The 27,514-nt window shown below is 40.3% G+C and overlaps 4 protein-coding genes across 5 annotated transcripts; 2 read left to right on the plus strand and 2 right to left on the minus strand.

Annotated features, from left to right (window-relative positions):
* Positions 1 to 664: 664 nt before the first annotated feature.
* On the plus strand, positions 665 to 5,271 carry LOC107192105 (ubiquitin conjugation factor E4 A). The gene is made up of 14 exons (XM_015581305.1): positions 665 to 1,404; positions 1,506 to 1,898; positions 1,977 to 2,303; positions 2,390 to 2,580; positions 2,658 to 2,765; positions 2,848 to 3,048; positions 3,138 to 3,255; positions 3,329 to 3,505; positions 3,575 to 3,720; positions 3,888 to 4,037; positions 4,165 to 4,408; positions 4,481 to 4,643; positions 4,733 to 4,937; positions 5,023 to 5,271. Exons 1-14 carry the CDS (start codon positions 841 to 843, stop codon positions 5,162 to 5,164), a joined length of 3,129 nt encoding a protein of 1,042 aa, XP_015436791.1. The 5' UTR covers positions 665 to 840; the 3' UTR covers positions 5,165 to 5,271.
* Positions 5,272 to 5,351: 80 nt separating this feature from the next.
* On the minus strand, positions 5,352 to 6,957 carry LOC107192088 (phosphoserine phosphatase). 2 transcript variants are annotated; one of them, XM_015581285.1, is made up of 6 exons: positions 6,938 to 6,957; positions 6,683 to 6,846; positions 6,425 to 6,559; positions 6,197 to 6,342; positions 5,963 to 6,124; positions 5,352 to 5,859 (listed from the first exon to the last, which is right to left on the minus strand). In XM_015581285.1, exons 2-6 carry the CDS (start codon positions 6,820 to 6,822, stop codon positions 5,771 to 5,773), a joined length of 672 nt encoding a protein of 223 aa, XP_015436771.1. In that variant the 5' UTR covers positions 6,823 to 6,846; positions 6,938 to 6,957; the 3' UTR covers positions 5,352 to 5,770. The 2 variants fall into 2 exon arrangements, with proteins under 2 accessions (XP_015436771.1, XP_015436779.1); XM_015581293.1 differs by lacking the exon at positions 6,938 to 6,957 and having other exon boundaries at positions 6,694 to 6,782.
* A 1,993-nt stretch (positions 6,958 to 8,950) lies between these two features.
* On the plus strand, positions 8,951 to 16,290 carry LOC107191580 (G-protein coupled receptor Mth2-like). The gene is made up of 6 exons (XM_015580645.1): positions 8,951 to 9,512; positions 10,789 to 11,658; positions 12,514 to 12,592; positions 14,565 to 14,749; positions 14,849 to 15,014; positions 15,857 to 16,290. The coding sequence occupies exons 1-6, from the start codon at positions 8,951 to 8,953 to the stop codon at positions 16,251 to 16,253; spliced, it is 2,259 nt and encodes a 752-aa protein (XP_015436131.1). The 3' UTR covers positions 16,254 to 16,290.
* A 399-nt stretch (positions 16,291 to 16,689) lies between these two features.
* Positions 16,690 to 27,357, minus strand: LOC107193343 (pre-mRNA-processing-splicing factor 8). The gene is made up of 22 exons (XM_015582750.1): positions 27,272 to 27,357; positions 26,597 to 26,831; positions 26,278 to 26,446; positions 26,025 to 26,189; positions 25,721 to 25,936; positions 25,117 to 25,455; positions 24,726 to 24,831; positions 24,115 to 24,643; positions 23,785 to 24,011; positions 23,383 to 23,709; positions 23,093 to 23,299; positions 22,717 to 23,007; positions 22,266 to 22,646; positions 21,943 to 22,181; positions 21,702 to 21,848; positions 19,172 to 21,518; positions 18,890 to 19,083; positions 18,429 to 18,810; positions 18,114 to 18,317; positions 17,895 to 18,019; positions 17,633 to 17,787; positions 16,690 to 17,481 (listed from the first exon to the last, which is right to left on the minus strand). Exons 2-22 carry the CDS (start codon positions 26,814 to 26,816, stop codon positions 17,327 to 17,329), a joined length of 7,125 nt encoding a protein of 2,374 aa, XP_015438236.1. The 5' UTR covers positions 26,817 to 26,831; positions 27,272 to 27,357; the 3' UTR covers positions 16,690 to 17,326.
* Positions 27,358 to 27,514: the final 157 nt, after the last annotated feature.

Genomic DNA, 27,514 nt, shown 5'->3' on the forward strand with positions numbered 1-27,514 from the left:
TTTATATAATACTACTTTTATGAAGAAAACAAGTAGAATTTCTTTGATATCTTAAAAATCTTACAGCTTGTCACTCGCAATTAGTTGGAAATCATTCTAATCCTCTAATAGGACAAGCTGTTCTTTAACATTTGAATCATATCCCGTACTGGATTAAAATAATGTTTCCTCTGCTGCTTAGCGGATATTAATAGTTGTTATTGCTGTTACTGATAGCTGATTCCATGCGTCTTTGATGTCCTTTGAAATGTTTTCGCTCATTCTTCTATTAATAATAGACTATTATTCATTCAAGTTACGAATGGAACAAAAATCAGCGATGGTGGCTCCTCTCATCACGTGGTGCATGTATTATTGGTCCATTTTGCATCACGCAGGAGTGTATCTACTTGCAATAAACCTGAATAAACCCAAGCATGAAGTTTGTCATCTCTATTTCTAAACAAAAAGCCACATTAAATGTCTATTCTTCTTTTTTAACTAATAGCACAGTAACTAAGTGAACTTTGTAAAAGGTCGGTTTTGAGTGAGACTGACTGGATTATCTTTTGTAACGAATACTGCAAATGCTATGGACGTTCCTGTTAAAGTCACGTGGTTTTGTTGTGTTTTCTTCATCCTTAACTGAAATGAATAATGCCTAGATAAACTGTAGACAGTATATATTGGCGGTGCTTATACAGAATGAAACTAAGCAAATCGGAGTACTGTGAAATTATTCGAGAAGGGCACTTTAACTTGTCCTTTAAGATTTTCTAGCTTGAAAATCAAGTTTCTGCGATTTATTTTCGGATTAAGTATGATTGTTACAATTTGTGATTGAGTTTTACCAAGAGAACCATGTGCGACAATATGAACATCAATCCGTTCGCTGGATTATTTCCGACCGTCAACGATGCCGTGTCGTTTTCATCGCAAAGTCAGAGGGTTGTTAACGAAAATGACAGAGTTAATTATGTTACAAAGCATGAGAATATAAACGTACAGGACACGACAGGACCCACTGAATTTCAAGGTCCAAACAGTTCCACAATTGATAGTCAGGTTAACAATCTACTCGCTGACGTATTCGGAATAACATTACACGCGACAGAAATGAGTGGATGTAAAAATCGTAAATTGATTTTTGTCGATGTCGATTCGATCGAGCAAGCAGTTTTCGAACGATTAATGCTTCTTGATCTCGTGTCAAAATTGGTGCCTGCTGAAGATTCTCAGCAAACCCCTTGCAACTCGCATACATTAGAAACACAAGCAATATCCTACTTATTTGAAAGTTATTGTCGACTCCAACGATATCAGAACAACCAAGAACTGGGTAATGTTGTCTGTAAAATGCAAAAAATTATCTTACAAAATGCAGGAGTAGCGTTACAAGAACCAGACTTGTTTGAAGGACAAGGGGTACGATGTGCACAGTTAGATATTTACAAAGTGTAACTACTTGGTCTCTACAAACACAAAAGCAATTGTTCTAAGTGATTTAATTGTTTTTTATTTTTCAGATACATAATCAGTTTATCCAATTATGTATTGACAAAGCTGGATCAATGCCAGAATTTGTGTCATTCACTAATGGCATTGTAATTGAGTTACAAACAGAGAACAAAGAACATGCTATGGATACAATTGCTGTATCTTTTAATCCTATTTTAGATATTATTTACAAAGAAGCAGCACAAGTTAATCTTGCCTCTTTTAGACAAGATTGGTTTACAATATTAAATCTTTTTTGTTCGATAGAACCTTTAGCTAAATTGATAATCCATCATAGTACTCCAAAGCATATCTATGGTAGTGCATATGCGAAAACATTATTAGGTGCACTTTTCAGTTTAAGTTGTTTGCCAAAAACAATAGAAGAACCTTTCCATTACTTCGATGCGCCATTACTAGAGGTAAGTAATAAACTAAAGTAATGTTGAATTTGACAATTTTATTACATATCAAATCCATATTAATAATTCTTTGTATAGTCTACCGCAACTATCGAAGGAATGATTTGGACCTTTCTGGATGATTTAAACGAATCATTGCATAAAGTTTTTCATTTATTACTCAAATGCTCTGTGGAAGTTCGCCACTTAACTCTGCAGTGGATAGGTAATTGTCTTTCCGCAAACGCGAATAGGGGAAAAATATGGAACAGTCAGAACGACACAAGTCTGGGCGCTATGTTATGCGTTTCTGATGGTTTTATGTTAAATCTGGGAAACGTGCTGCTCCGGCTATGTCAGCCATTTTGCATTAAACAAAATGAAACGAAAGTGCCTAAAATAGATCCGACGTATTGTGCGGCAGCGGTTAGTTGATTTGAAAAGAACAAATATATCTAGTTTATTCAATGAATTTCAAAGAATTCAGTGTTTTATAAATATTGATTTCCTAGACAAATGGGAACGAATGCTCAAATGATGCTATACACTTAAAAGGATTGTCTTTGGAAACTTGTTTAATACCAACATCAGATGATGGAGCCAGACCAATTGCAAAAACATTTAGTTTTACTACTGAATGTTTTTTTTTAACTCACAGGGCTTTAGATCTTGGTTACAGGGTAGTATTGGATAAGCTTTCGAGGTTTGTATTTCTTAAGATATAAATTTTATTTAATGAAAAAATTAAAAAATGTTGGTGGTTTTTTTTTGTATGCGCAGAACAAATCAAGACTTGTCAAGAATACAAAGAGCGTACGCAGATGCGGTAAGCAATGTTGATATCGAAGCAGTGGAATTAGGAAAAATTTTAGTGGAAGAAAGGAGCAAGTATGTACTGTTATACAATTTATCCTTGTGAAAAAGTTTGTTTTCGTTTTTCATTTTAATTTACGTCTTTCTGAAATGTTAGGTCTTTATCCTTTAATGCGAGTCTTTTAGTGCCAGAGATGTTAACATTGTTAGCGAAATTTCACGCGACAACAGCATTTTGGTTAGTACAAGTGTATTTAAATAATGAAGAAGTTGAAGGAGGTAAACAGATTGATTACACTCCAAAGGAATATAAAACAATAACATTTCCTCTGCCAGACACTGTTCCAGACACTTTGAAGTACGTTAACGTAAGCTATCTTCTCAAGATTTTGTTTTCTTTCCTCATATCGATAACTTTGTTTCTATCGAGATATTATGCGTATCTAGATGCATTCCTGAATTCGTGGTGGAGAATACCATTAGATTTTTATGCTTTCTGCGCCATTCGAATCCAAATGTTTTTGAAGAACATGGTTCATTTTTTTTAACACCAGTGTTAACTGAGGTAAGCTAAACATACATTTGTCATAAGCTAAAGCGTGTGTATTTCGGTACAATAATTAGCCATTTTACTTCAGATCATAGTACTGATGGAGTCACAGCAACGTTTATACAATCCTCATTTACGTGCTTGTCTGGCAGAATCTTTAGAAGCTCTTCTACCTACCAGTGATGAAACCATAAATTCTACAACGCTGAATTTAGGAACATTCCATAGAGAACAATTATTTATTAAGCATCCTTACAGGCAATATGTACGTATTTCTTTATCGAACGTTTAAAATGCTTTCTTGTCACAAAATCATATTCATTATGCAATTTAGATTGTCGCCAACTTGCTGAAAGTATTCGTAAGCATCGAAATGACTGGACAAAGCGTACAGTTTGAACAAAAGTTTAATTATCGAAGACCAATGTACGTTGTTATGGAATATTTGTGGAAACTTCAGGAACATCGTAATAATTTTATGTGAGTAAAAAAAGAAAAACGATATGTATATTGAAGACGCATCAAGAATTCAACTTTCCGATTGATTTTTATATTTTGCAGTAATTACTGTTGCAATTCCACAATTATACTATTATGCTGCAATTAAAAGTTACATTCATATTAACTTTGACTTTTCAAATGTATAGTATTTTAGCTGAAGAAGCAGAAGCAAACATGGAGGCAGCTCAACCCCCTTTGTTTTTACGTTTTATAAATCTTTTAATGAACGACGCCGTATTTCTGTTAGACGAAGCGCTTTCAAATATGGCCCAGTTGAAACAATTACTTCAAGCAAGGTACCTATACACAATTCGTCATATGTTGCATGGAATTACGATGTTAATTGAAACTTAACTGATTAAAGGAATGCGATTTTTTAAAACTGTTTTCCTTACATAACACGTTATCAATTTTAATTGAAAGGGAAAACGGAGAGTGGAATGAATTACCGCAACACGAGCGCGATCAGCAGGCTCAGTATTTGCTCCATCTCGGAATGATTGCTCGATTTGACAACATATTAGGTAAAAAAACAATAGAAACGTTAAAAATGTTAACGACAGAGATCAAATCGATCTTCTGTCACTCGACAATGGTAGATCGTATTGCTTCGATGCTTAATTATTTACTACTACAATTGGTTGGACCGAATAAGAGAAATCTGAAGGTATAGAGGAGATATTACGAAACGTATAAATCATAAACGAATATTTTTATCATACCGTTCTTATAATTTTAGGTAAATTATAAAAATGATTATGCGTTTAATCCTGCAAATTTAGTGCTGAACATATGCGAAATTTACATAAATCTTAGTCAATTTGAATCCTTTACACTCGCCGTTTCTCAAGACGGTCGATCGTACAGTCCTGAACTGTTTAAGTTAGCCGATAGCGTACTCGGTAAGCATTATTTTATAGAATATGTGGTTAATTATAGTAATCGATTTAATCAGAGTTGAATGAAATATTATTGTTATACAACTTTTCAGTTCGTATCGGAGGTGCGAGTATATCCGTAGGTTTGAGTCGATTCGCGAAAAATGTAGAAACAGCTGCAAGTCACAAAAGAGAAGAAGACGAGATACTGGTCGATGCTCCTGAAGAGTTTCTAGATCCTATCATGTCTACTTTGATGATTGATCCTGTAATTCTTCCATCTTCTAAAATAACTATTGATCGTCAGACTATTGCCAGGTTAATATTTGATTTGTTAGTTTTTAACATTGAATAGTAACAGCTCTATGTACATTTGATTCTATGTGATCCTGATATGTTTTAGGCACCTACTAAGCGATCAAACGGATCCGTTTAATCGGTCTCCTCTGACCATGGACATGGTAATATCTGACACCGAACGTCAGCGCAGGATACAAGATTGGATAAATAAGAAGAAACAGGAAAGAGCGAAAAGTTGTCAGTGATTACAGGAGATCAAAACTCCGATTTTACAGTTTTAATAAGGATATGATACACTCAATTCTCCCTCGAGTTTTCAGGTAACAAAGAAAATGAAGCATGATCTAAAGCAAACCCGGTGTGTTATATATTTTGGTTTAAATTTACTTATTTATTTTCAATATTTTCCTATAACTAATATTGCATAAGTAATATAATGTACAGGATGTACTGTAAAATATTCAATAAACGTTTACTCTGTGTTCAGCAGATCACTCTGAATGGATAAATCGATACACCTACAATGTAAATGACAGTTTTTATTCAGAATAACTTGCTGAATACATGGGGAACGTTTGTTGAATAGATTGCAGGACACCTTCTATAATCAGTGTCTATAATTAGTGTCGCATAAGGTATTCTATCTAGCAAGTCTATGGAACAAGGCATAGGACTCAAACATAGTTGTTGTTCTACATGTATGTGTAATATAAACAGGTGTAGAAAATTGATCTTTATACTGTTTCTTATGTTTAACTTGATGAAGGTCAATGCTAGAAACGGACCTGAAAATTTAGATTTTATCGATGAAGAAATTGAGTTCTTATTGTAAAATATTGTACCATACACATTTATAAGGCATTCAGAAGTTCATTGAAATCTGTAATAAACCATGAAGACCTCAATTTTACACTTTCTCTAACTACATTTCCCCCATATCCTGTAAGAGATACAATATTAACGCGAGTACACCAAATCAGAATTAAACAATATTATATGCATATGATAATTTCCATCATTAGTTTCAAATAATTCAGACTTACCTATAAACAGGTCAGTTACTGACATGGTTTCTAAATCTGTTGCTCCATCTCCTATGTGAATAACAGATTTGAATCCTCTTTCATTTTTGAGATATTCGATTACTTTTGATTTTCCACCATTATCTACAGTCGGTTGATTTTCATCAAATCCAGCGTATTCTCCTGCAAAAGGTTTCATTGAAGATTCAAATACCATAGTAACAGTAATTAGGGCAAGTATAAACGTATAATAACCAGTGAAATAGAATTTTAGTCTATTAGCAAACACATTTTCTAATGGAATATCAAGTGCTATTGCAACTGGTGTGATTAAACATTGAAATCCACCGGATATTAGAAACACTTGCTTTTTACGTGCTTGAAGGGCTGTTACCAGGGTTCTGAAATTTTTAGAAGGAGTTTTAAATGAAATGGCACAAATGGTATTGCGTGTATATTTTAGCGATTGAAATCATTTCCTACCCTACTCCAGGTGAGAGTTTAGGTGGATGTGATAATAAGAATTGCTTTACTTGGTTGAAAGAAGGATTTATGATTTTTAATCGTTTCGTCAAAGATTCTCGGAACGTTGCATGTCCCTGCATCGCTTGTCTCGTTCTAAAAGGATTTTCGATTAATTTTTAGCATGATCGAGACGTATTGCCCACGTTGTGAAAGGGACTATGGAAATGATTAAAAGTACGAGTTAAGAAGAGAAGAATAAAAGAAAATAAGTCCTACAAAGCAGCAACCTCCTTTCCTTTTCCACAGAATGTTGCGAGTTCATCGATTCCTTCTTCCTGTATCACGGTTGAATCAACGTCGAAGGTGACTACGTCCGCCTTCTTCCATACCGATATCAAGTTCTCCAAGTTTGCCATCTACTGCATTTACAGCAACAGGTTCTACGAAAAATGACGATTTTCTTAACCTAAACACGTCAAAGACAAAAGTCTATGATTCCTCTAAACCAAACTTTTATCTTGTTATCCGTACTTAGTAGTACAGTCTTCAACGAAAACAGGAAATTGATTCTAATTTCTCTCAGTCGTGTCTATGCGTGTTGCATAATCCGAGTTCGCATATAACAAAAAAAATCTATATATTTAATATTGCGTTTATTGAGGTTAAGATATTCGCGGAAGCATACTGTACGGTAAATCACCGACGAGATACGCATTGAAACCATGCGCAATTATTACTATTTGTTGTTCCAGGAGTAAACTAAATATCTAAATTTCATTCCTCAAAGAAAAAACTATTTTTCAAACGTTTATTGAAATGAACGTAGAACAATTTGGAACATTCTCTACATAGTTTGGTTAACGTTGCCTAGCTCATATATACATAGAATCGAAGAAAAGGATCGGATTTCTTATACTGTTGTAAAGGTTTATCCGACTGTGTATCTAAGGAATATGAAAGATTTTACTGAAAAACTGTACGAATCCACAGCGATATGTACATCGCGAAAGCTGTTGACATTTTTTAAATCTAAGCACACATGCGATTGTTCCCGCCAAATTGTATTCGGTCACGTAAAACGAATGAAGTATACGATATACTCTATGTCTGTTAACAATGCCTAAAATTCGTAGTTGCGTCGGTAACGTTGAGCACGACACTAAAATTATGAAGTGAGGACTTCACAGTGATAACAAAAACACGCTATGTACGTGATTGGTAAATTCTATACCACATCTACACCTCATCTATAATTAAATATATACCACAGACCACGGTATACTTATATTACATCGTGCCACAGACGATACCTCGTCGCAATTCGAATTGAGTGGAACGGGTCTGGAGCGTGAATTGGAATAGAGATACGATCAACAAGAGCAACACGATACATACATGAGTTTCGTTTCATCAAAAGCGGTCATCCTCGATCACCCAACGTGTACCGTAAACTCATAAGTTTCTAATGAAAAAAACACAATAATAAATTTTCTTTCTGTAAATGTAAAACCACCGTTATTGTTGTCGAGAGTGTATAACATTTTGTACCAGTCGAATGATATTCCGATAGCTGTCTTTAAATTGAATATTCCACGGACGAAAGGAAATCATTCTTTCGAGGATTGAGAAACGAACATACGTTAGTACATGGGCAGGATTTTGGTTTTTAATTTTTTCATTATTTTTTTCAGCAATGAAAGAAAAGAAGGCGCGAATCGAGCCCGAGAAACGTGGCGAAATGTCTGATCGCTGATAGGAACATGCAAACGAGAAATTTCTTTTGAGCGGGACCGTTCGAAATTGCCGAAGAGGAGAAGTGCTGCGCTCTAGTTACCGATCGTAATTCCATCGTCAAATCGATGAACGGTACGAGAAAACACGGAAGGGTCGTCGATTCCTCGCTCGAAGCTACACCGCGACGACGTTAACGGGCGGGGTGGCGTTGGCATATTAGATTCGCGCGGCGCGGCAACGCGGGGAACGATCGAAAAGTTCGGAGGGCCAGTCAGTTCGAAGCCAGCTCCGAGATATTCGTCGCGATTCTCGGTGATTGCCCCGCATCTCGATTTCCAACGAGATATATATCGAGAAGACAAAGGTTACTGGTTGCAGAAATACAGCACTTCGAGGCCATCATCCATGCCGACTCGAAATTGTAGAAACGGTCGCGTCTCCTTGGCTTCGCTTCGAATCGAGGAATAGGTGTTCTCGGTCATAGGCAAAAGAACAAGAAGCAGGATGCGAGGGTGTTCCGTGTTTCGTGTCATTTCGGTGATTTTAATTTGTGGTCTCGAGTTTGGACACGGTGAACAGGGCCAGGAGCACGATCGTGGCGAGAAGCCCGTGAAGAGGGAGGACACGTTCTGTCGACCGTTCCCCGGGATCGTTCTAGAGAGGAACAAAACACGTCGTTTCGAGAACGAAAGTCTGCTGCACAACCAACTGGTGTTCCCCAAGGGGTCTTATCGCGTGCACGGGAACGAGATTTACGGGTGCGTGTGCAATCTGCGTGCTTGTCTGAAGAAGTGTTGCCGGCGTGACGAGATGTTGGGCGCGGGCGACCGGCCGAGTTGCAAGAAACTGCCGAACCGCTTGCAATTGGGGTCTCCCGATCTCGTTCTTGAGCGGGCCCAACTCGCCCCTGAAATCCACGGGATCAACGGTATCGGCGATCTGTTCGTTCTCGTGGAGGACATGGCCTGCCCCGATAATTCCGTCAGATACATGCTCGAACCGGAACGATACGAGGAGGATGCGTTCGTTCTCGAGCGGAATGGCACCCTCCGAACGTCCACCAGCAAATTCCCAGCGTGGAGCTATTGCCTGGACTGGAAGGAGTCCTTCGAACGGATCGTCGTGCTCGTTTGCCTGTCGCCGGATTCGCCGACTCCTTCGCCCGCGAACGAACAGGAATCGTACAACATTGGCATCATAGTGTCCGTTCCGTTCTTCCTCGCCACGTTTTTGGTCTACGCGATTATACCGGAGTTGAGGAGCCTATACGGGAAAACACTGATGTGTTATGTCGCCTGTCTCGTGATCGCGTACACCTTTCTCGTGCTGGCGAAATCGTTTTACTTCGCGTCCCGTCTATGTTCTGCTATAGGTAAGCTTTATACGGCCTACCCCTTTGATCTTTCTCTTTGTCTTCGTTGACTTATACCCCCATTCCCCTATTGGTGTCCACCTTTCCTCAAAATTTTCTCTCGCTTCTCTCTTTTCTTGTTTTCTTTTCTGCACGCCGGGAGAAACGGAAACAATAACGTGTGTGTTAGATTGAAAAACAACAAAAAATCATCTCACTTTGTATGGTACACGACTATCGTAAAAGTGATGCATGCATAATAACCTGTGGTCCCTTCAACGATGGAATTTTGTATTAGAAATGTGTATCTGAAAAGAAAACAAGGTAATTAATTTTTTTGTACACGGTTTACGTCGAGTCTACGCGTGAATCGCCGTTAAAGGGTGAAGGAAAATCGAGATTTCTGCTAACAACAAGAAACAAGACAGAGTTTTCTTTTCTCTTTGCATCGACAATATTCGTTCAAAAGTGGCGTGCAATACGTAGATTTCCGCCATTTCCCGAAAATATATCAGAAATCATATTACAGGAATATCGATTCACACGAAACGATTGATATCGCACGTCGATAACTCAAACGGGGGGGTGGCTCGTGTCGCATCTTATCAATTGCTGATTCGATTTATCGACACGTCGATCTTTCGTTTATCGAGATTCAACATCAATCCCGCGCGAACGAAACGATGCTATCTTTCGCTTTAACTGTCACATATAAATCATAGACATACCTCATTTCAGAGATTCTTACACGCCGCCCTGGATGCAAATTAAATGTTGGAAAGTATATACGAACGTCCATCGAGACAGGTTTCCTACGAAGAAGAGCCAGAAATTAGAAAGAAACGAAATCGCCCGCGTCCTATATTCATAACCGTTCCTCTTCCGTTGGTTTCAAATCGTGCGCATGCGTTTCAGCCACGGTATAAACCGCCGAATGGAAATAACGATTTTCTTCTAGGCGCGGGAATAGAAAATTCGAGGAATTCACTCACGATCACGATAACACGCCGATAACGCGGGTAAAATTCACTCTCCGTTCAGTTCGATTAATAATTCCACGTTTAAAGCGATTCGATTGTTCGTAAACGGTGAGGCAGTCGAAAAAGGGCGGTGAAAGGGCGAGAGAGCGCACGCAAGATTAGATGGAAAGTTCGGGGCCGCTCCTAGCTCTGTTTCCGCGTGAGCCGTGATAACGCGGTTTGTGCGGTCTGGCCAAGGAATCCGGACGACTGGGGGGCCGATAAGACACAGTCGGTTCGCAAGAACGCAACGAACAAGATGTTCAGCGTCGATCCAGCACGGAAAAGTGAAACGACGGTTGTGACTGTTACGTCGATCCTATCGATACTATCGATTCTGTCGGCTCGCGCGATAAACGTCGAGTCGTTCTCGGGTCTCGATTTCACCGTAACCGAGGGTTCCCTCGCGGGCGTCGAACCGGTGACGTTCGCCACCGTCGGGCCCCTTGCCAATATCGTCGAGAACAGCGATGGGACCGAACGTTTCATTGGTCTCCACAGGAACGAGCGGGACACAAGGAACAATTCGTCCGACGAAACGTCGGACAAGCCTCTGGTTCATCTTTGCTGTCCCCTCGAGAGTCGGATGATAAAAAACAGTTGCTTGACGCTCGAAACGAACGTGACCATTCGTTTTCCACCCTTGTACCGGTCCAACAGCTTCGATTTGCTCGACGCATCACCGACACCGAAAAGTTTCCGGCTGGCCGTACGTGATCCGTGCGACGGCGGTCCACGATATCGGCTCGTCCCCGAGACGTACGACGAGGACGCGTTTTTGCTCCTCGATAACGGCGCGGTGTACAGGCCGAACGGGAACGTTATCCTCCCGCCGAGCGAATATTGTCTTGGTCGCGTGGATGTGGACAAGTACGACGTGGTGCTCTGTTTCGAGGCGGATGACTACGACGAGACGGGGGAGTCGAACGGGACAAATATCATAGTTTCGTTTCCAATTGGACTGATCGTGTCGGTGCCGTTTCTTCTTGCCACGTTCATCGTCTACTCGTTGATACCCGAACTGAAGAATATGCACGGGCGGACGCTACGTTGTTACGTTGGGTCGCTGCTGATCGCGTACACGGTACTCGCGATCGTGCAGATCCTCCCGCAATACAGCATCTCGGATCCCCTCTGCGTCGCATTCGGTACCTTGCTTTCCATTGTGTTTATTAAGCCTCCCCCCCCCCTTATCGTCAAGGGGACACTGTACGTGTTACACGAATCCTAAGACGAGACACATAGATTATACATTATATGGATTATACAGGGGAGTTTACTTTCCATAAACTCAAACGATCCGCGTTCAGGAATATCGAATTGGTGAAACAAAAAGACGCAAAGCGAAAGAACCAAGTTTTTCCCCGTAGAAATCTTGTTTTATCCGTGAAATTATGCGAAATGTAAAAACCGAGACCGCGCCCCATTTCCATGTACCTATTACGCACGCGACTTATAACTGTTTATTAACCCATTTGCATCATAAGTTTTTTGTGCATCATAGCCACAGCGCATATGCACGCAGTTAGTGAAGAGTGATGATTGCAAATGGACTATTTTTATTATTATTATTGTATCATTACCAACAAGATTTACTGGCCAACATTTTCTAATGCCCATTGAAAAAACTTCATCACAGAAAGCTCGCAAACGTTGTGCAGTTTGTTTATCACAAAAAAGAGAGAAGATTCATTTTATCAGTGTGATAATTGCCGTGTGATTATATGTATCGACAATTTCAAGTACTATCATACTGTGCAAAACTATTAGATTTAATTTCTCCAATTATTTTCAATGTATATATGTATTAACTTTATTACTATATATTACGCCATTTTTTTTCCTTTTTTAAGCATTTTGCAACATTTCTATCTGTATACAATAAAAAAAAATTTTGGTGGTATGGGCCAAGTTTCCTTTTTTCCGAATGATGCAAATGGGTTAATTGTCACATATGTACCCTACGTAATTGCACATATAATTCTTACGCGACTCTGTTTCAGCTTTCATCATCCATTTCTCCTTTCTGGCCAGTTTTTTCTGGCTGAACGTCATGTGCTTCGACATTTGGTGGACATTCGGGTAAGGGAATCGGACCGTTCCGTGTACACATTCGCTTTCGTAACCTATCCCGTTCGTACCCCGGTATTACAATTAGTCACACGGCTGGGATCCCTTCGTCAACGTATTCACCCGTCGTCGATACCGCGGACACGCTATAAACTCTATCCATTATTCTTCTAGACCAACAGGAGAAATTCGATAGTCGGCAAACATCGAGGGAAAATTGATTGCGATGAAACGCGAATTAGTATCCGGTTCGTGACGGCACGTGTACACTCCGCAAACATTCTTAAATTAATTTCGATCGGTCCATGAAACAACGGAACGGCTCTCCGACCCAAATGTGCGTAATAACTCTTTCTCCCACACGATTCGAATCAAGTCTACTCGCCTCGTCCTTAATTCGTTCCGATTAATTGTTACACACTTACGGGGATCGATAGAATTTATTGACAAAGGACAACCGTCCCGAGGCGTCGTATTTAATCAAGATTCTGTATACAGACCTGATCGTTTCGACTACGAGCGTTACCCCAATTCTGTTTAACACCGTCTATATTCTCGTTTGAATCGCCTCGCATCTCCACGGTTTTTTTTATGTTTCCTCTTCTTTTTATTGCAAGAGAACACGTTCACAGAGGATCGAGTATACATCCTCAGTTTCTTTAACGTGAAAATGATCGATCCCTCCCGTTTAATTTCTCAGTCGAGTGGTGTTTAACATCGATCGATATTTTTCGAGTGGGCTATAGTCAGCTATCGAATTCTAACCTGTTCCATGTATTTCTATTTACGTGCACAGACACTTTCGTACAGATACGGAAGCCGAATGTAATGTGCTTTCGAGATGAACAGTAACCCGTCATTCCATCGAGCAGCCCTCATAAAAGTTTGGAAAGCTACTTTATATATCTATAGAACACCAGGTGCACAGCAAACAAATCGTGACGTATAGTCCAAACAAATCTCGAATGCCGGGAATCGGTCTTTTCTTCGATGCTGACGCCAACGCAGGCGTCGATACGAGATACGTTCGTTGCGAATATCGAGGAGATGTTTCGAAAAGATTCGGATAAATAATCTATCGTGCGATCCGTTGGTCAACAATAGATGCGGTTAATTGCCAACTTTTCTACGCGAGGTTTCACTTTATGGTTTCGTTGTAAAGACTTGTCACCTATGAATATTCGAATTTCTCTGAAATTTTCGTTGATCCCGTCGGTTTTCACGAGTTTTATTGTTCAACGTAAATAAGTACAACCTACACTCGAATACTTTCAACGATATTTTTAAGCGTTCCATAACCTCGCGTGAGAAGTGGTCAAAGTCGCGCGAAAACAATAGCGTGTTCGCAGGTTCGAGGCGTATATAATGTCATGATTACGAGCATAATCGTTAACGCGATATATTATCCTTTCGTCCGTAAGCTCGTTTTGCCAAGCCTTTTTTTTAACCATTCCACGGATCTGTAAATATAAACATGTGTCACGTAGAAGAGGGTGTGTACGATCGCGTGAACTATTATTCGCCTGCCAGCTCTCATGAACGCTCCTCTTCTACCCTTGTTGTCAGGATATACACTATACATGTACGTTGTCTTATGGGAAAAATTCTCTTCCATTATTTTTTTTCCTTTGTTCATTCTGCCACGATCGATTCACGCGAGATCCGCGACGGTACCAAGTAAAACCATTTTTTATGGCATTAAAAATTCAATTCGGAACTTTAAAAGGATTTGTCCATAATATGTACAGTCGAATATTTTATCAAACGAATGATCGTTGAGTCTGGTTTTTACGAGTCTATGCATAGAAGAACCATGGATGTGTCATATAAAACCACAATATCGCCTGTATGTGTAAAAGTTTACACTTGTATCTATTTAGTCGAAACTAATGAAGTCTAGGAGTGGCTTGGCGAGGCGAGGAACTTTCGCCAGATTTTCCTTCGTTTCTCAGTTTTTCACCGAGTAAAGCATGATTGTTTTCAGTGGTTTCCGGTCACTCCAAGGCAGCGTGAAACAAAGAGAACGGAAAAAATTCATAATATACTCGATCTACGCTTGGGGCTGCGCGTCGATCCTCACCGGTGTCTGCATCCTCATGGATTTCCTTCCCAATATTCCGACCTATTTTATAAGACCACAATTCGGAATGCAGAGCTGTTGGTTCACGAGTAAGACTTTTCGCTAACCTTTGCTGGAACTATCGATCTTCGCGTAAATCGTACCGATGATTTTTTTTAAAGTTTAAGACGCCTTTTTTTTAATTGTAGCGGATGAGGCGAAAGCAATATACTTTTACGGACCTATGGGTGTCACGGTGTTCTGCAATATCTGTCTTTTTGTCTCCACGGCATTGAAAATTGTGAAGCACACACGGGACACAGCTCATCATTTGAACGGCGCGGACAGCAGGCGTCACGATGACAACAAGCAATGGTTTGTTTTCCTTTCTCAAGTGTTTTTGAACGTCAAAACGATTTCTATTGGTATGCTTTGGTCTAGCACCGCACAGTGGTTGTAGACCTAGATACAAAGTCAGTTGTCACTTTGAAATAATTTCGAAATTTTTATATTTCGTCGAGTGCTTCCGTTGTTTCTTATTGTCAGCGCGTTCGCAGCGCCGAGTTTCCCAGAAGAACAAAAGGCTCTTCTCGGTAATATATACAACTCCGTTCGTATTATTAATTTCAATAATGTTACGCTATTTTTCCCGTTTTTGTTCCTTCGTACAATTTTTTCGTTGATTTCTTTCATCACTGACAGGTGGTACGAACAGATATTTTTTTTAAATAAAATACTAAGAGACCATGTGATATCACCTCTTTTTATGACAATTTCAGTTAAACAATTTTTCGATTTTTATTCACCCTGCATCGATCACTTCGACCACTGTGCGTCACCTTTGAAACGCGATACGTTCACCGAAGCACCACTCTTTATCGTCGCTTCGTTTACGATGGCAAAATTATTTTTAGATGATCTCATAGACCGAGTAAAACGAGGACTTTCCCAGGCTCCGATCTGTTTTCATAATGACGGGTTCCTCTAATGTAGCAAAAATATATCCCGGGCTGGTCACGAATTACGCGTGTAAACACGCCGAGACTGTTCTTGCTCCTTGCTTCATGCACACCAGCCTACTACTGTCCCGCCACAATTACTAATTACGATTGCTAATTACTCTTCTTCCAGCTATCTTCATTATATGTATTATTCAGATAAATTTACAATAATTTCCAAACATAATACACGCATAAAATTCAATGCATATTCCGTAGGTTCAATCTGTACTTGAAACTGTTCATCGTGATGGGCATCAATTGGTCGATGGAAATAATATCATGGTTATGCAACAATTCACCGACGTACATCTGGTACCTTACCGATCTAACGAACACCTTGCAAGGCGTGATAATCTTTTTGATCTTCGTCTGGAAAGAAAAGATCCGTCGACTGCTCTTGAAGAGGCTCGGTTGCCACGGACGCAACTTTCTCTCGAGGAATTCGACTCGCAGCGCATACCACAGTTCGGCATCACGCACCTGCACCACGTCCGCGGCACCGACGGCATCGATACCGTTCCAGCAGAAGTTCAACCCTCACCAATTGAAAGATACCTTACCTCTTCGCAGCGGTAAACCACCGTTATCCGACGACAGCAACGACTGTCCTTAAAGGCACCTGTTACCCTCCTCTTGATGTTAACATTTCTCGCGCACAATCGTGTACAACCCTCGTGAACGAGAGAACCGCTTATCCAGATAACACATGACGCCGAATGACGCTTTGAAGACGGTTTAAAGGCGTCTTGGACCTAAAATAGCCGTAAAATGGGCGTCTTCAATCTGAACAGGGTTGTTGTGTAATTTCATTGTCGTTGCTATTTGTATATTTTCTCGATTCTAATGCATCCTCGTCGCATTTTTCGCTGTATTTCGTTCGATTAATGTTCGCGATCATTCTCTTTTTTTTTACTATGTCGCATCAGTTATGAAACCGAAAAACAGAAAAAAAATCATCGACACCGTGATGGAGCTTTATTCCACCAATAACGTTACTACTTTTCTTCGCAAAGTGACAAAGTCAATTCCAAAACAAGCACCACTGTGCGCTGAGGGTTATAAAAAACTGACGCGTGTCATGGAATGCGCATTGAAATATCATACATGCTATTCGCCATGTCTGTAACGACACAAATGTACGTGAACAAATTTTGTACATTTTCTTTTATATGTTACATCTGTGTATAAATTATGTATTTTTTATTCTAAATCAATATTAAAGTATAGTACAAATATCAAATATTCTATGTCCAAATTAATACTATTCAACCTGTTAACTAAAGTCCAAACGTGTACGAGTCTACTGGAAATTCGGGATAACGATAAGCAACACGTGCACAAAGTTTGTTACTTACACCGCGTACAAACATTTCTTTCTTTACAACAACGCGTGGATGAGATCGAATAAGAGGTTAAACGTTACACAAAACAGCCTCGATTCATCCGCGTGGAAGTTTCTTGCGTAACGATCGTTTCTTGTCAAGTAAATTTGGATGATGTTTAAATGCCATGATCCTTGGGTACATATACATACGGGTGACAACATCTCATTATTAAAAACTGTTTTTGCGACAATTAATTGCAGTTCATTACACCATAGGTACACGGTTTAACTTCAAATGGACTCAGTCGTCGGAAGTGGTAACGTCGCTTTAACGTTTTCCTCCTTCGTCCTGCCGTTTCTCTTTAGGCGTATACATCTTCTCGGTCGGCTCCTACACCTTCACCATCTTCCAGACTCGAAAAGTTTAAGAAGTGAGCGGGTCGGTGAATTTCGTGATAAAATTCTTTTGGATTCGCCAATTGTAGTTCGTACTTCATGTTCGGATCGTGCCTCACCCCTAAAATTCCCGAGAGAAAAAAGATTTGTATTCGCGGGTACAACCGTGCACAGGCGAGTTTCTACGTAATGATGGCGATATATTTGAATTGGGAATAAAATATCTATATTATCGGTATTGACACTTGCAATAAAAATGAAATATATCTTACCCATGAAATTGTAGTTCCAAGATCCTTGACTCGGGACCATAAAGAAACCGAGGAATCGATCGGACAACAGCATTTGTACTTTTTCGTAATGACTCGGTAGGTAACCTTTAGGATTATTTCCTTTGTCGGTGTTCTGTTTTCCCCATTCGAAGCCACTGAAACCGCGATACAAAATGTAATGATCGCGAACAAGTACAACACAACGTTCAAAAGTACGTATTCCTGATTATCGGATGACTCTCTCTCTCTCGGAAATACAAACCTAGGTGTCAACTTGTACGCTGTAAGAGAACAAGATCCTGGAGTGAAACTGCAAGTAATCACGATCGTCTTTTCTCCATCCCAGATTGGATTTTCTGCCATTACTCGAGCGTGCGTGGATATATCCTAAGGACAAATCGGACAAATCAAGTGTTGTCGTTTATACGATTAACGTGTTACTTGGTTTGATGTCACTTTGAATAAACCAAGTGACACTAACCTGTGGCGACAGCTGTGGCAATTCATTGGGTTGAGTGTGAATCCAACCAAGAGGTTCCATTTCCTTCAAATATTGGTGATTCGGAAGCGTGTTGGGCAAATGTACAGTTTGATGTGTTCCCCATTGCGGAGCCATCACTATGCATCTGATTTCTTTCACTTGAGGATTGTCGGGTGGACTGATACCATACAGATATCCTGCGATCTATATCAACAGGAAACGGCACGAAAGAAGAATGAGATATACCAGTCGTTGAAAAATTCTGCAAAGTCGGTGAATTTGTCGAAGAACTACTATTGCGTAAAAGTCACATACCTGTGCTCGTAAGTCTGATATCGTGACGAATTTCTTGAGAACATTCTTTGGCAATATGTAAGTGTAACCTGTTTCTTTTATATCATCGGACGACACGTATATATGATTTGTTCGAAGATGCAAGTTCGTGGCAGAGATTGCTCGAACTCGCCATTCGGTCTTCGAACTGAACGTCTGCGTTTCGTAATTGGACGTGGTCGCGGTAATGATTTCGTCACCGTGTTTGTTCACCGTCCTCGTGGTGGTCGCTGTAAGCTGCGACTGTTCTTTCGTCTGTTTCTCTATTTCAGCAATCTGTTGACGTTGAGCGGACGGTGCGCTGATTTCCATACCCAGAATGATATCTCGGATTTCCGACTGAGTCAACGACGCCACGTTCACGCTGAAAAATGGCAGATTTCATTGTTAATTGGTAATTGTATCGCATTTACGCCACACAGAAGTATAATTATGATACGTACTTGTTCTTTTTACCATAATCCGCCAGTATAAGATCTTTCAACTGTACTTCGACCTTAATCCATTCGTCGTCCGTCAAAGAGGGCCATATATGATGGGGTTCCGTTATAGTTGTCTTGTCAGGCTTCAATACAACCTTTGTCCTCTCGGTGTTCACGTGCAACGCCCGAAGAATAAGGATCAACCGCGAAAATGCCTAAAAAAAAGGAATACCAACACGTTTATTTAAATATTTATGCACACATCAGAACGAAAAGTAGAAGAACGTATAATTAATATAATACCGTGTAGGATGAGATGGTCTTCAACCAATCGTCATACAAATTGAACAACACCATTTGCGGTTCGGTCGCTTTCAAAATTAGATCGCCGAATTTCTCGACTTTCAAGCACGCTTGGAACGGTAACTGAAGCTCCGATCCCTTAATAACAATGTTAGGAAAGTCGAGCAGATGCACTTCCAATGGATCCAACATTCCCTTTCGGGTTACGATGATTTGCTTCGGTTGCTCTTCCACCGGCAAAGATCGAATCAGCGCGGCTACCTCCTCGGCGGTTTTCCATTTGGCCAACTGGCCCAAACGCTTTTGACCAGCCCAAACGGAGGTGTGAATGATTTTTAAGAACAGTTGCCCGGTACGAGGATTAAAGATGAAAATCGCTCCGTTTATGGGCTTGGTGGTTAAGTTGCCCTCAAACGTTTTGTGAATTGTAACGCGATAAACGTTCGTGTCGTCGACGAACCAGATAATTTGATTCGAGAAAAGTTCTCCGTAATTCTGCGACGACAGGTACGGTTCCGTGGGTTCGGAAGAGTACAGTTGCAACGCTTTTCTGATACGTTCACGTAAGACGTACAACGCCGGATTTGCTTTCATGATCTTCGCCATTGCTTGCTGTATAAGAGGCTTACAACCTGGGAACCAGTTTCCGTAAGCACTGTGCAAATTGTACGCCAAATCGATGGCGATCAGTAATCCCGTAGGGGACGGATAAATCGACATATTGTCGGTGGTGTAGTCCAAAAACTTTGCTCTAGCGTATCTCTCGATGTCGTGAGAATCGTAATCGCCCCATCGAAGTTGCACATCTATCCAGTATTTCTGCGTGGTAGTGTTATCCATTAGATCCTTGGAATCGGCGAGCAAAGACGGCCTCGAGACGTTCCATTTGTATGCGGAGAACAGTAAAATGTCAGCGCAAGAAGAGTTCATTTTGTAAGACTTTCTGGGATGTATGGTTTCCTTCTGAACAGTCTCGATTTCCAGAGCGTCCAATTCTTGATCGAAAACTTGGCATAGATCCATGACGATTGACTCATGCACCTTCTGCCACAAGTGAGCACGGAAAATCTGAATTAATGAAATCTTCAAAGTCGGGATCTTACCGTGCATAAATATGCCCGTCAGATCCAGTTGCACCTGGAAACCAACGTACACGTTTGCTCTGTTGATGGTCGGCGACCACCACAGCGTGAATCGTCGATTTGGAATCTGATTCAGACCAGATCTCTGGGCGTTCGTTAATTTCTTGTATTTCATCGACTCCTCGAAACCGGACGCTTTCTCCCAGAAAAGACCTTCCCAAGTTGGGAAATACGTTCCCTTGAACAGTGTATGCTCCAGAATACCTTCCACGCCGCCGAGTGCTTGGATCATATCGGTTCTATAATTGTTCAAGTTCCACAGTTTGCCGTCGTGACGTTGATGAGTCCACCAGAATGGATTCTGCTTCAATACCTGATACTGCTTGAATTCCGTGCGTATCCGCCAACCCTTGTCGTACGCAAGGGTGTGCCTGTCTTTCTGGAATAGAGTATTTATCCTGGGTATACCACGATCCCAACTGTCCTCGAGATCTTCCAACGTGAGTCTACGATTTTGTGCGTTAGCCTCCTGCCGTTTCAACGCGTATTCCGCCCAAACGCGTTGCGAATCGATGAATTCCGATTCCCAGGGCTGAATGTACCGATACAAATTCGGAATCAGCTGGTCCTCGTCGTGACTCATACCGGAACGGAAATGCGTGATACCGACGTCGGTCTGTTTGGACCATCTCAAGTCGGACTGAGGTATCAGCACGTGGCCCATCGAAAGCATTCCCAATCCGCCCAATTCTTTCGGCGTGTAAAACACCACCGGCGGGAAACGCGACGGCATTTTCGAGTTAAGCCCGATCTTGATACGCGTCTGAATTTTATTCTCACACTTGACCAACAGATCCAACAGTTCCTGCGTGTTCACCACCGCTTCCCGGAAATACGTCATCAGTCCAATTAAAGCCGTGTTCCACTTGTTAACGATTTTCGTGAACGTTGTCGAACCGGAGGCCATGAGAATCTGCCGGACCCTGTTGTGGAACCGTTGCAAACTCTCGTCGTCTACTCTTAGAAAACACTGGGCGGTTCTCTCTTTCGTGATTTCATTTTGTAAATTCCACACGCCGTCGCGGTGGGTGAATTCCTCGTGGGTGGTTCTGCATTTCGGCAATATACGACACTCGAAACCGCTCATATTAAACAGCAAATTTGGATTATCTTTGCTGTACACGCTGACGAAACTGTTCTCCCATTGAATCGTGGTCGTGGAACGGGGCAAACGATTCTTAATATCCCAAAATACTGCACGACCCCTGAAAGCATCAAAAAAACATTGCAAAAATTGTCCACTATATGTTTCACACCTCTGGTTAGTTTCTGATTACTCTGTTTTGATTGATTCCAGAAAGGAACTTCCCCAGTGGTGGGAATAACGTCGTTGCTTGTGTCGCATTTATCGAGGGATCACTATAATCACAGAATAATTCATTACTTACAAATTCACGTCGTGCTTCATAAGTCGCATTCGCGCGTCTCGGGGCCAACATTTTTTATTGTTGTAGCCAACAATATTCTCGTTGTTAGGGTCTGGATGTTCCGTCAAGTATCTTTGAATTAAATCTCTTGCTTCATCAGCGGAGAACCTACGGAAAGTGATGGGGAAATCGGTATGCAAAGCACTTCAACGTGAAACGTTATTTAAAAAAAAAATGTATGTCATGTTACAGAGGATCTCACCTCAAAAACAAATGTATCCTATCCACGTATCTGCAGTATAATCGGATAGGATGTGCAGTTTCAGAGGCTACGTCTTGGAAAGTCAAAAAGTCGTTCGGCATCTGAGGCGGACCAGCCATTTCGCTGGCTCTTTGCAGCCCGAGAACAAGCAGATCCAACACAAGACCATAATACTGTGCTATGAACGACGCAAACTGTAACCCCCTGATGATTCCGTAACTGTTTGTATGGTTCATATCCTGCGAAAGTAGCAAACATTTTAATATTTATGATCAGCGATCGTGTTGCCATTTTTTTATCAAAATGAAACTCCGTCTAAATACCTTGTAATTTATGACAACGTTGTTCTTTGCGGTCATGTAATCGGCTATGTTATGATCGACAATCAACCTGAGAAGTCTGTTCAATAACGTCAAATCAATTTTCTCGTATAACTTCTCAAACTTGGACTCCAATAGGACGTTACACTCTCCCTCACTGACGTCCCAGACGTCTTGCAAATTATTGATACCTTGACACCATTTATAAACCAGCAACGGCGGTGGTTCCGTATCCGAGGGTTTCACCCACGGTGGGAATAACCTTCGCTTGTCCGCTTCGTACCACAGATACTGGTCCAAGTAAGCGTCCGTAATTTTCTCAAGTGGTTCCACATCGTACACGGGAATCAGATGACTGTAAAGATCCATAAATTCGATTCCCACCTACGAAATAAAAACGAATAAGATCCTTTCGTGGAACAGTGAAAAACAAAATAGAAAACGGAAGAGTTACCTCTTTAAATGCTCGCTGTGTCAAAAGGTGACGCTTGATTCTGGACAACGCTTCGTGGGGGTTATCATACGCTTGTTCGATTAAACCGAGTTCTTCGCGTTGACTTTGATTCAATCGCGACTTGACGCTGTACGCTTCCTTCAATCGTTCCAGAGCTAATATCAACAGTTTGGTGTCGTGTTTATATGAAAGGGGCGGGAAGGGTATAGGAGCAAACCGTCTGGATTCTAACCAATGCACGGTCGTGGTATATATGGCTACTGCCTCTTCCGGGGAGATGTACGGACCGTCCTGTGCACGAAACCAGTGCATGCATTAATATTTTGTAATTTCATGTTTGTCACCACAGTCGTTTACAATTCATAATATTCTATACCTTCAAATAATTGTGCTGGCGTTCCTGTTCCGCTTTAAGATATAATCGAGTCAGACGTCCGAGATTCTTTTTACAGACGGTTTTATCCACGGTCGCTCCACGTCTGATACGTTCTCGATTGTAATGCGCTGTATTGGTCCACCAGTCAGCCTTCATTTTCACGTAACGGAGAATCATATTCTCAATGGGAATCGGTAACCCAGGGACCTATTGTTATATCAGTTAAAAAATTATAACGTGAAAAGGGTAAACTGTAGCAAAGATCGAAGAAAAGTATCCAAAAGGCAAACCTTCCAAGGAATATTGGCTTTCCAACATCTCCAGGCTTCACTGAGATGCTGAAGGATTGTTCGTGCTTTATTCTGTTTGATTCCCTCCGGCATCATGTCCACGATATCGTGCATAACTGACGCTCGTAATTCAAGATCGAAATGCGACTCTACACGTTGCTTCGTTACAGTTTTCGCGACGCCCTTCGAATGCCGTCCTTCAAATTGCCTGGACAACAAGTTCCCCAACCATCTTTCCAGCAACGGAGTTATTCCTCTCATAAAGAAGAGCCATACTCTCCAACCCGGTGCCCAGAAGCCACAACCAGGACCTTTTCCAACGGGACCCTGTTTCATTGTATTCGTAAACAAATCAACTATTTTTAGAGGGTATTCAAACGTCGGTAGAAGTCATACACTTACCGTGTTGAAACGATAATAAATCAAATGCTTCAAGTCTTTGCACATTCTAATTTGCCTCATCAATTTGTACTTATATCTGTACATTCCAGTCAACTGACCAACGTGCGCAAAAATGTACTGTAATCCGTCCGCAAGTTGAAACGCATCAACGTTATTCAAACGATACTGTACGTGAGAATCGATGATCAATTTTGTTAAACGGAGAATTTCACGACACAAGTGAAATGCTGTAAAAATTAACATTCTTTTAAGAACTGGATAGCGTTCGAAAAATATATGTCTACGTATGCTTACTATGCGTACGAATTTCACGAATTATTGGACACTCACCGTTTCCAAACCTAGATTTCTTTCTTTCCTTAGTGGTCAGAGTTTTAACAGGTTTCAAATTGAAATTGTAATCCAAGTGAAGGTAATTCAAATTCTTTCTGTGAATAAGTAAATTCAACATATTGTATCCCTGTCGACATACTTGTAGACCAGCTTCGACCCAATCTATCGTGGTGGTTTGAAAGAATTTTGTCGATTTAAATGACCGGAACAAATAACGTTTCTTCTGTGGCTTCGGGGGTCTGTGCTTTAAGGCGTTCAAAACAAAGTATTTTAGCAGTTTCTGATAGCTGACCCGAACTTTAACAGGTTGTCCCGGTGGACAGTGTTCTCTGTACCAAGATTTCACCAAAGGAATGTCAATGGCTCTTCTCGTTCTACCGGAACGAGTGTTAAACGGCCTTGGCGCCCATAGCAAAGCTATACCGTTCGCCGTGTTATCGGTATAGAGAGGCGTTTCTTGAAGGAACGGCTGTACTTCTTCTGGCAGCACAAAGTCTTCATCGTCCTCAATTTGTGGTTCGACAGTCTGAATACGAACAACTGATAAAACATCGACGTACGACAAAACTAATTCATCGATACTTTTTTTATAAGTCTTACAAGTTTACCTTCAACGAGTTCCTGTGCGAAATAGGATTGATCAATGGATCAAAATAAAACGCAGGTAAATCAGGATCTTCTGTTTTTATATAAACTACGTTTGGTGCATGATACCTGAAAACAACGTGGCTCGTTATACACTCACGGGGTATTGTTTCGACGCATGTATTTTATAAAGAAAAATAAAAATAATGTAAGGTGATTTCAGCAGTTGCCTTCTATACTTTACGAAGGAAACGAATACCATTCACCTCCGTTTCCGTTTATTTACCACACTGCTAGTAAGACTTTAATATACTAAAAACTGTTCAATCTTAAAACTTGCGTGGACAATATCGCACGAAACATGCGGACAGATATACAAGTAACTGTAGTACTAGTATTGGCCTTAATACCTACCACGATAAGTGTACAAAATGCGGCATATTATTGTACAAATAAGGAAACGCGATGCGATATTCTGTTCTTATAGGTTGCCGAATTATAATCTTATTTATGTCGTTGAACTCGTTCCAGTCTTCATCGGCTGCATTTGAATCCTTCACCAGTGGTTCGAACTTCGGACCACCGGGTATGGCCATATTTAAAGCTTTAGCGGTGAAGAATGATTTTGGATCGAAGAGATAAAAGAAATTTTGGTCCACTAAATCCGTCAACAATTGATTAGCCAAACGATACAATGTCGCCATCTGTGGTAACGTCAAATTCCATCGTCGATAAGTCGATCCATTTACGTGTCTGGAATATTATTAACGACTAAATGAAACTTTCATAAATTACATTTACATTGCAATTGCTGAGAACAAAGATAATTCAGTATAGCGTTTTATCCAGCTCGTGGTAACCCACAATACTCGTCTCGGACAAGATTGTGCAATTACCAGAGCTTTCAACTCACATGTCGGTTGATTTCAGGACCCCTACGCGATTCATCATGAAATACGTTTCTCTGCACTTGTGCATTGATAATCGACTAATATATAGGAAGAATTTTGATACTCACTTCGTACCAACCAATGGTTTATGTTCATAAAACCAAGATGCCACAGATTCATCTTCCTCCGAATCAAGTTCGATCTGTATAGCTTCCAATGGTTCAACGTCTAAAACATTGTCCGCGTAATCTAACGGAGGTTCTTCATCGTCGAACGGCGGAAATCGCATTCTTTTGAAATGTCTGCGATCCCTTTTTTCTCTCCGCATCATAATCCACATTGTTCTACACGTAATAAAAACAATTTGTACTTGTTTGATGGCATACAAACGTAATCAATAATACCATAATGTACATATACTCTGCAGCTTACCCCCATTGAGCAATATATACAGGTTCTATAACCCACGGAATTTCATTCACAAACGTAATCGCACCCGTAATATGATACAACACTTTTACATCTCGAATTTGTTCCCAAGGCATTGGCATGTTTTCCAACAATTTCATTACCGCATGAGGCATGTATTTCAATGCTCTATAAAAGAACCAACAACATTACAAAACATTTACTTCATGTTTTTTCTCAAATCATAAAAAACTGAACAGTATTTGGTTTCATTTACCCTAAATAAACACGTTTGTCGTGTCTGTATTTGCGACTACTCATATCCCCATGGTCTCTAATAATTTTTCTTATATGTTCTGGTGGCATATCTTCTTTTTGAGCATCCACAAAGCCAAACTTTCTTTTTTCAGCGAACCTTTTTGACTGAAGTTGTTGCCACTTTTGAGCTAAGATATTGTAGCATATTAGATAAGACTTACATAAATGTTATGTTATTTGTAAATTCCTGTTTGGACAACTTAACTTTTAACAAGACTTTCATGATAATATACAATGTTTTTTTTTCTAATATCATGAATACAATAGTTGTCGGATACCTTTTTCTTGAAGTTTGTCCTCGGACAAAACTTCGGGCTGTTTAGGCATTTGTGGTAATGGAGGCCCTGCTATTGCTTGCATGTGGGCATGATGGGCTGCTTGCGCATGAGCTGCTGCTTGAGCATGAGCTTGAGCAGCTGCTAGTTGGGCATGAGCCTGCTGCTGGGCCATCATGGTGGCCCATGGATTTGGACCCAGCAAGTACGGTGGAATCGACATTTTTATGTAAAAATTCTAGAAAAAAAAACCAGCATAGCATTAAATTTACGGAATGTTTACAATCCATACTTTAAAAATATGATATTAATTCAATTTCGTATACTATACGAATGTTAAAAGGAGTAGTAATTACCGCTTAGTCTACTTCTTATAAGTACTTTTCAACACCGGGAGTATGAAAATTAATAAGAATATATCGGAATTATAGGAAAAAAAAAGAGATCAATATTCATTTCCGATCATAAATCACCGTAAACTTTAATGAATAAAAGGTTAAATTACTGCTTACGAGCTATAATTGAATTACGTTGTTGCACCGTTTGGAAACACTACATGGTCAACGCGAAATACTACATTAGAAAGAATAAGGATTTTCTTATCTCGTTAGCACTAAATATTCTACTTTGTTATATCACACAATTCAGAAAAAAACTGTTAATAAATGGTTATCTTACCTCAATTACATGCAAAATTAAACATTATTACCAAGCCAACGCGCATCAACGGACGGCATGTAATACAATATTACCGGACATGGCGCACAAATGAAATCCAGTGAAATCAGAGGGAAACGGCCGAAACGACGCTCCAAAGAGCACATTGAACAACATTAAACATGAAGACTTCATAAGAGAAGGAACTCGTGGTTCAATTTAAAGAAAGCATAGACATAGAAATGAATCGATATAATAATAAAT

The sequence above is a fragment of the Dufourea novaeangliae genome, unplaced genomic scaffold, assembly GCF_001272555.1.
Source record: "Dufourea novaeangliae isolate 0120121106 unplaced genomic scaffold, ASM127255v1 scaffold7, whole genome shotgun sequence".
In the NCBI taxonomy this organism is placed as follows: domain Eukaryota; kingdom Metazoa; phylum Arthropoda; class Insecta; order Hymenoptera; family Halictidae; genus Dufourea; species Dufourea novaeangliae.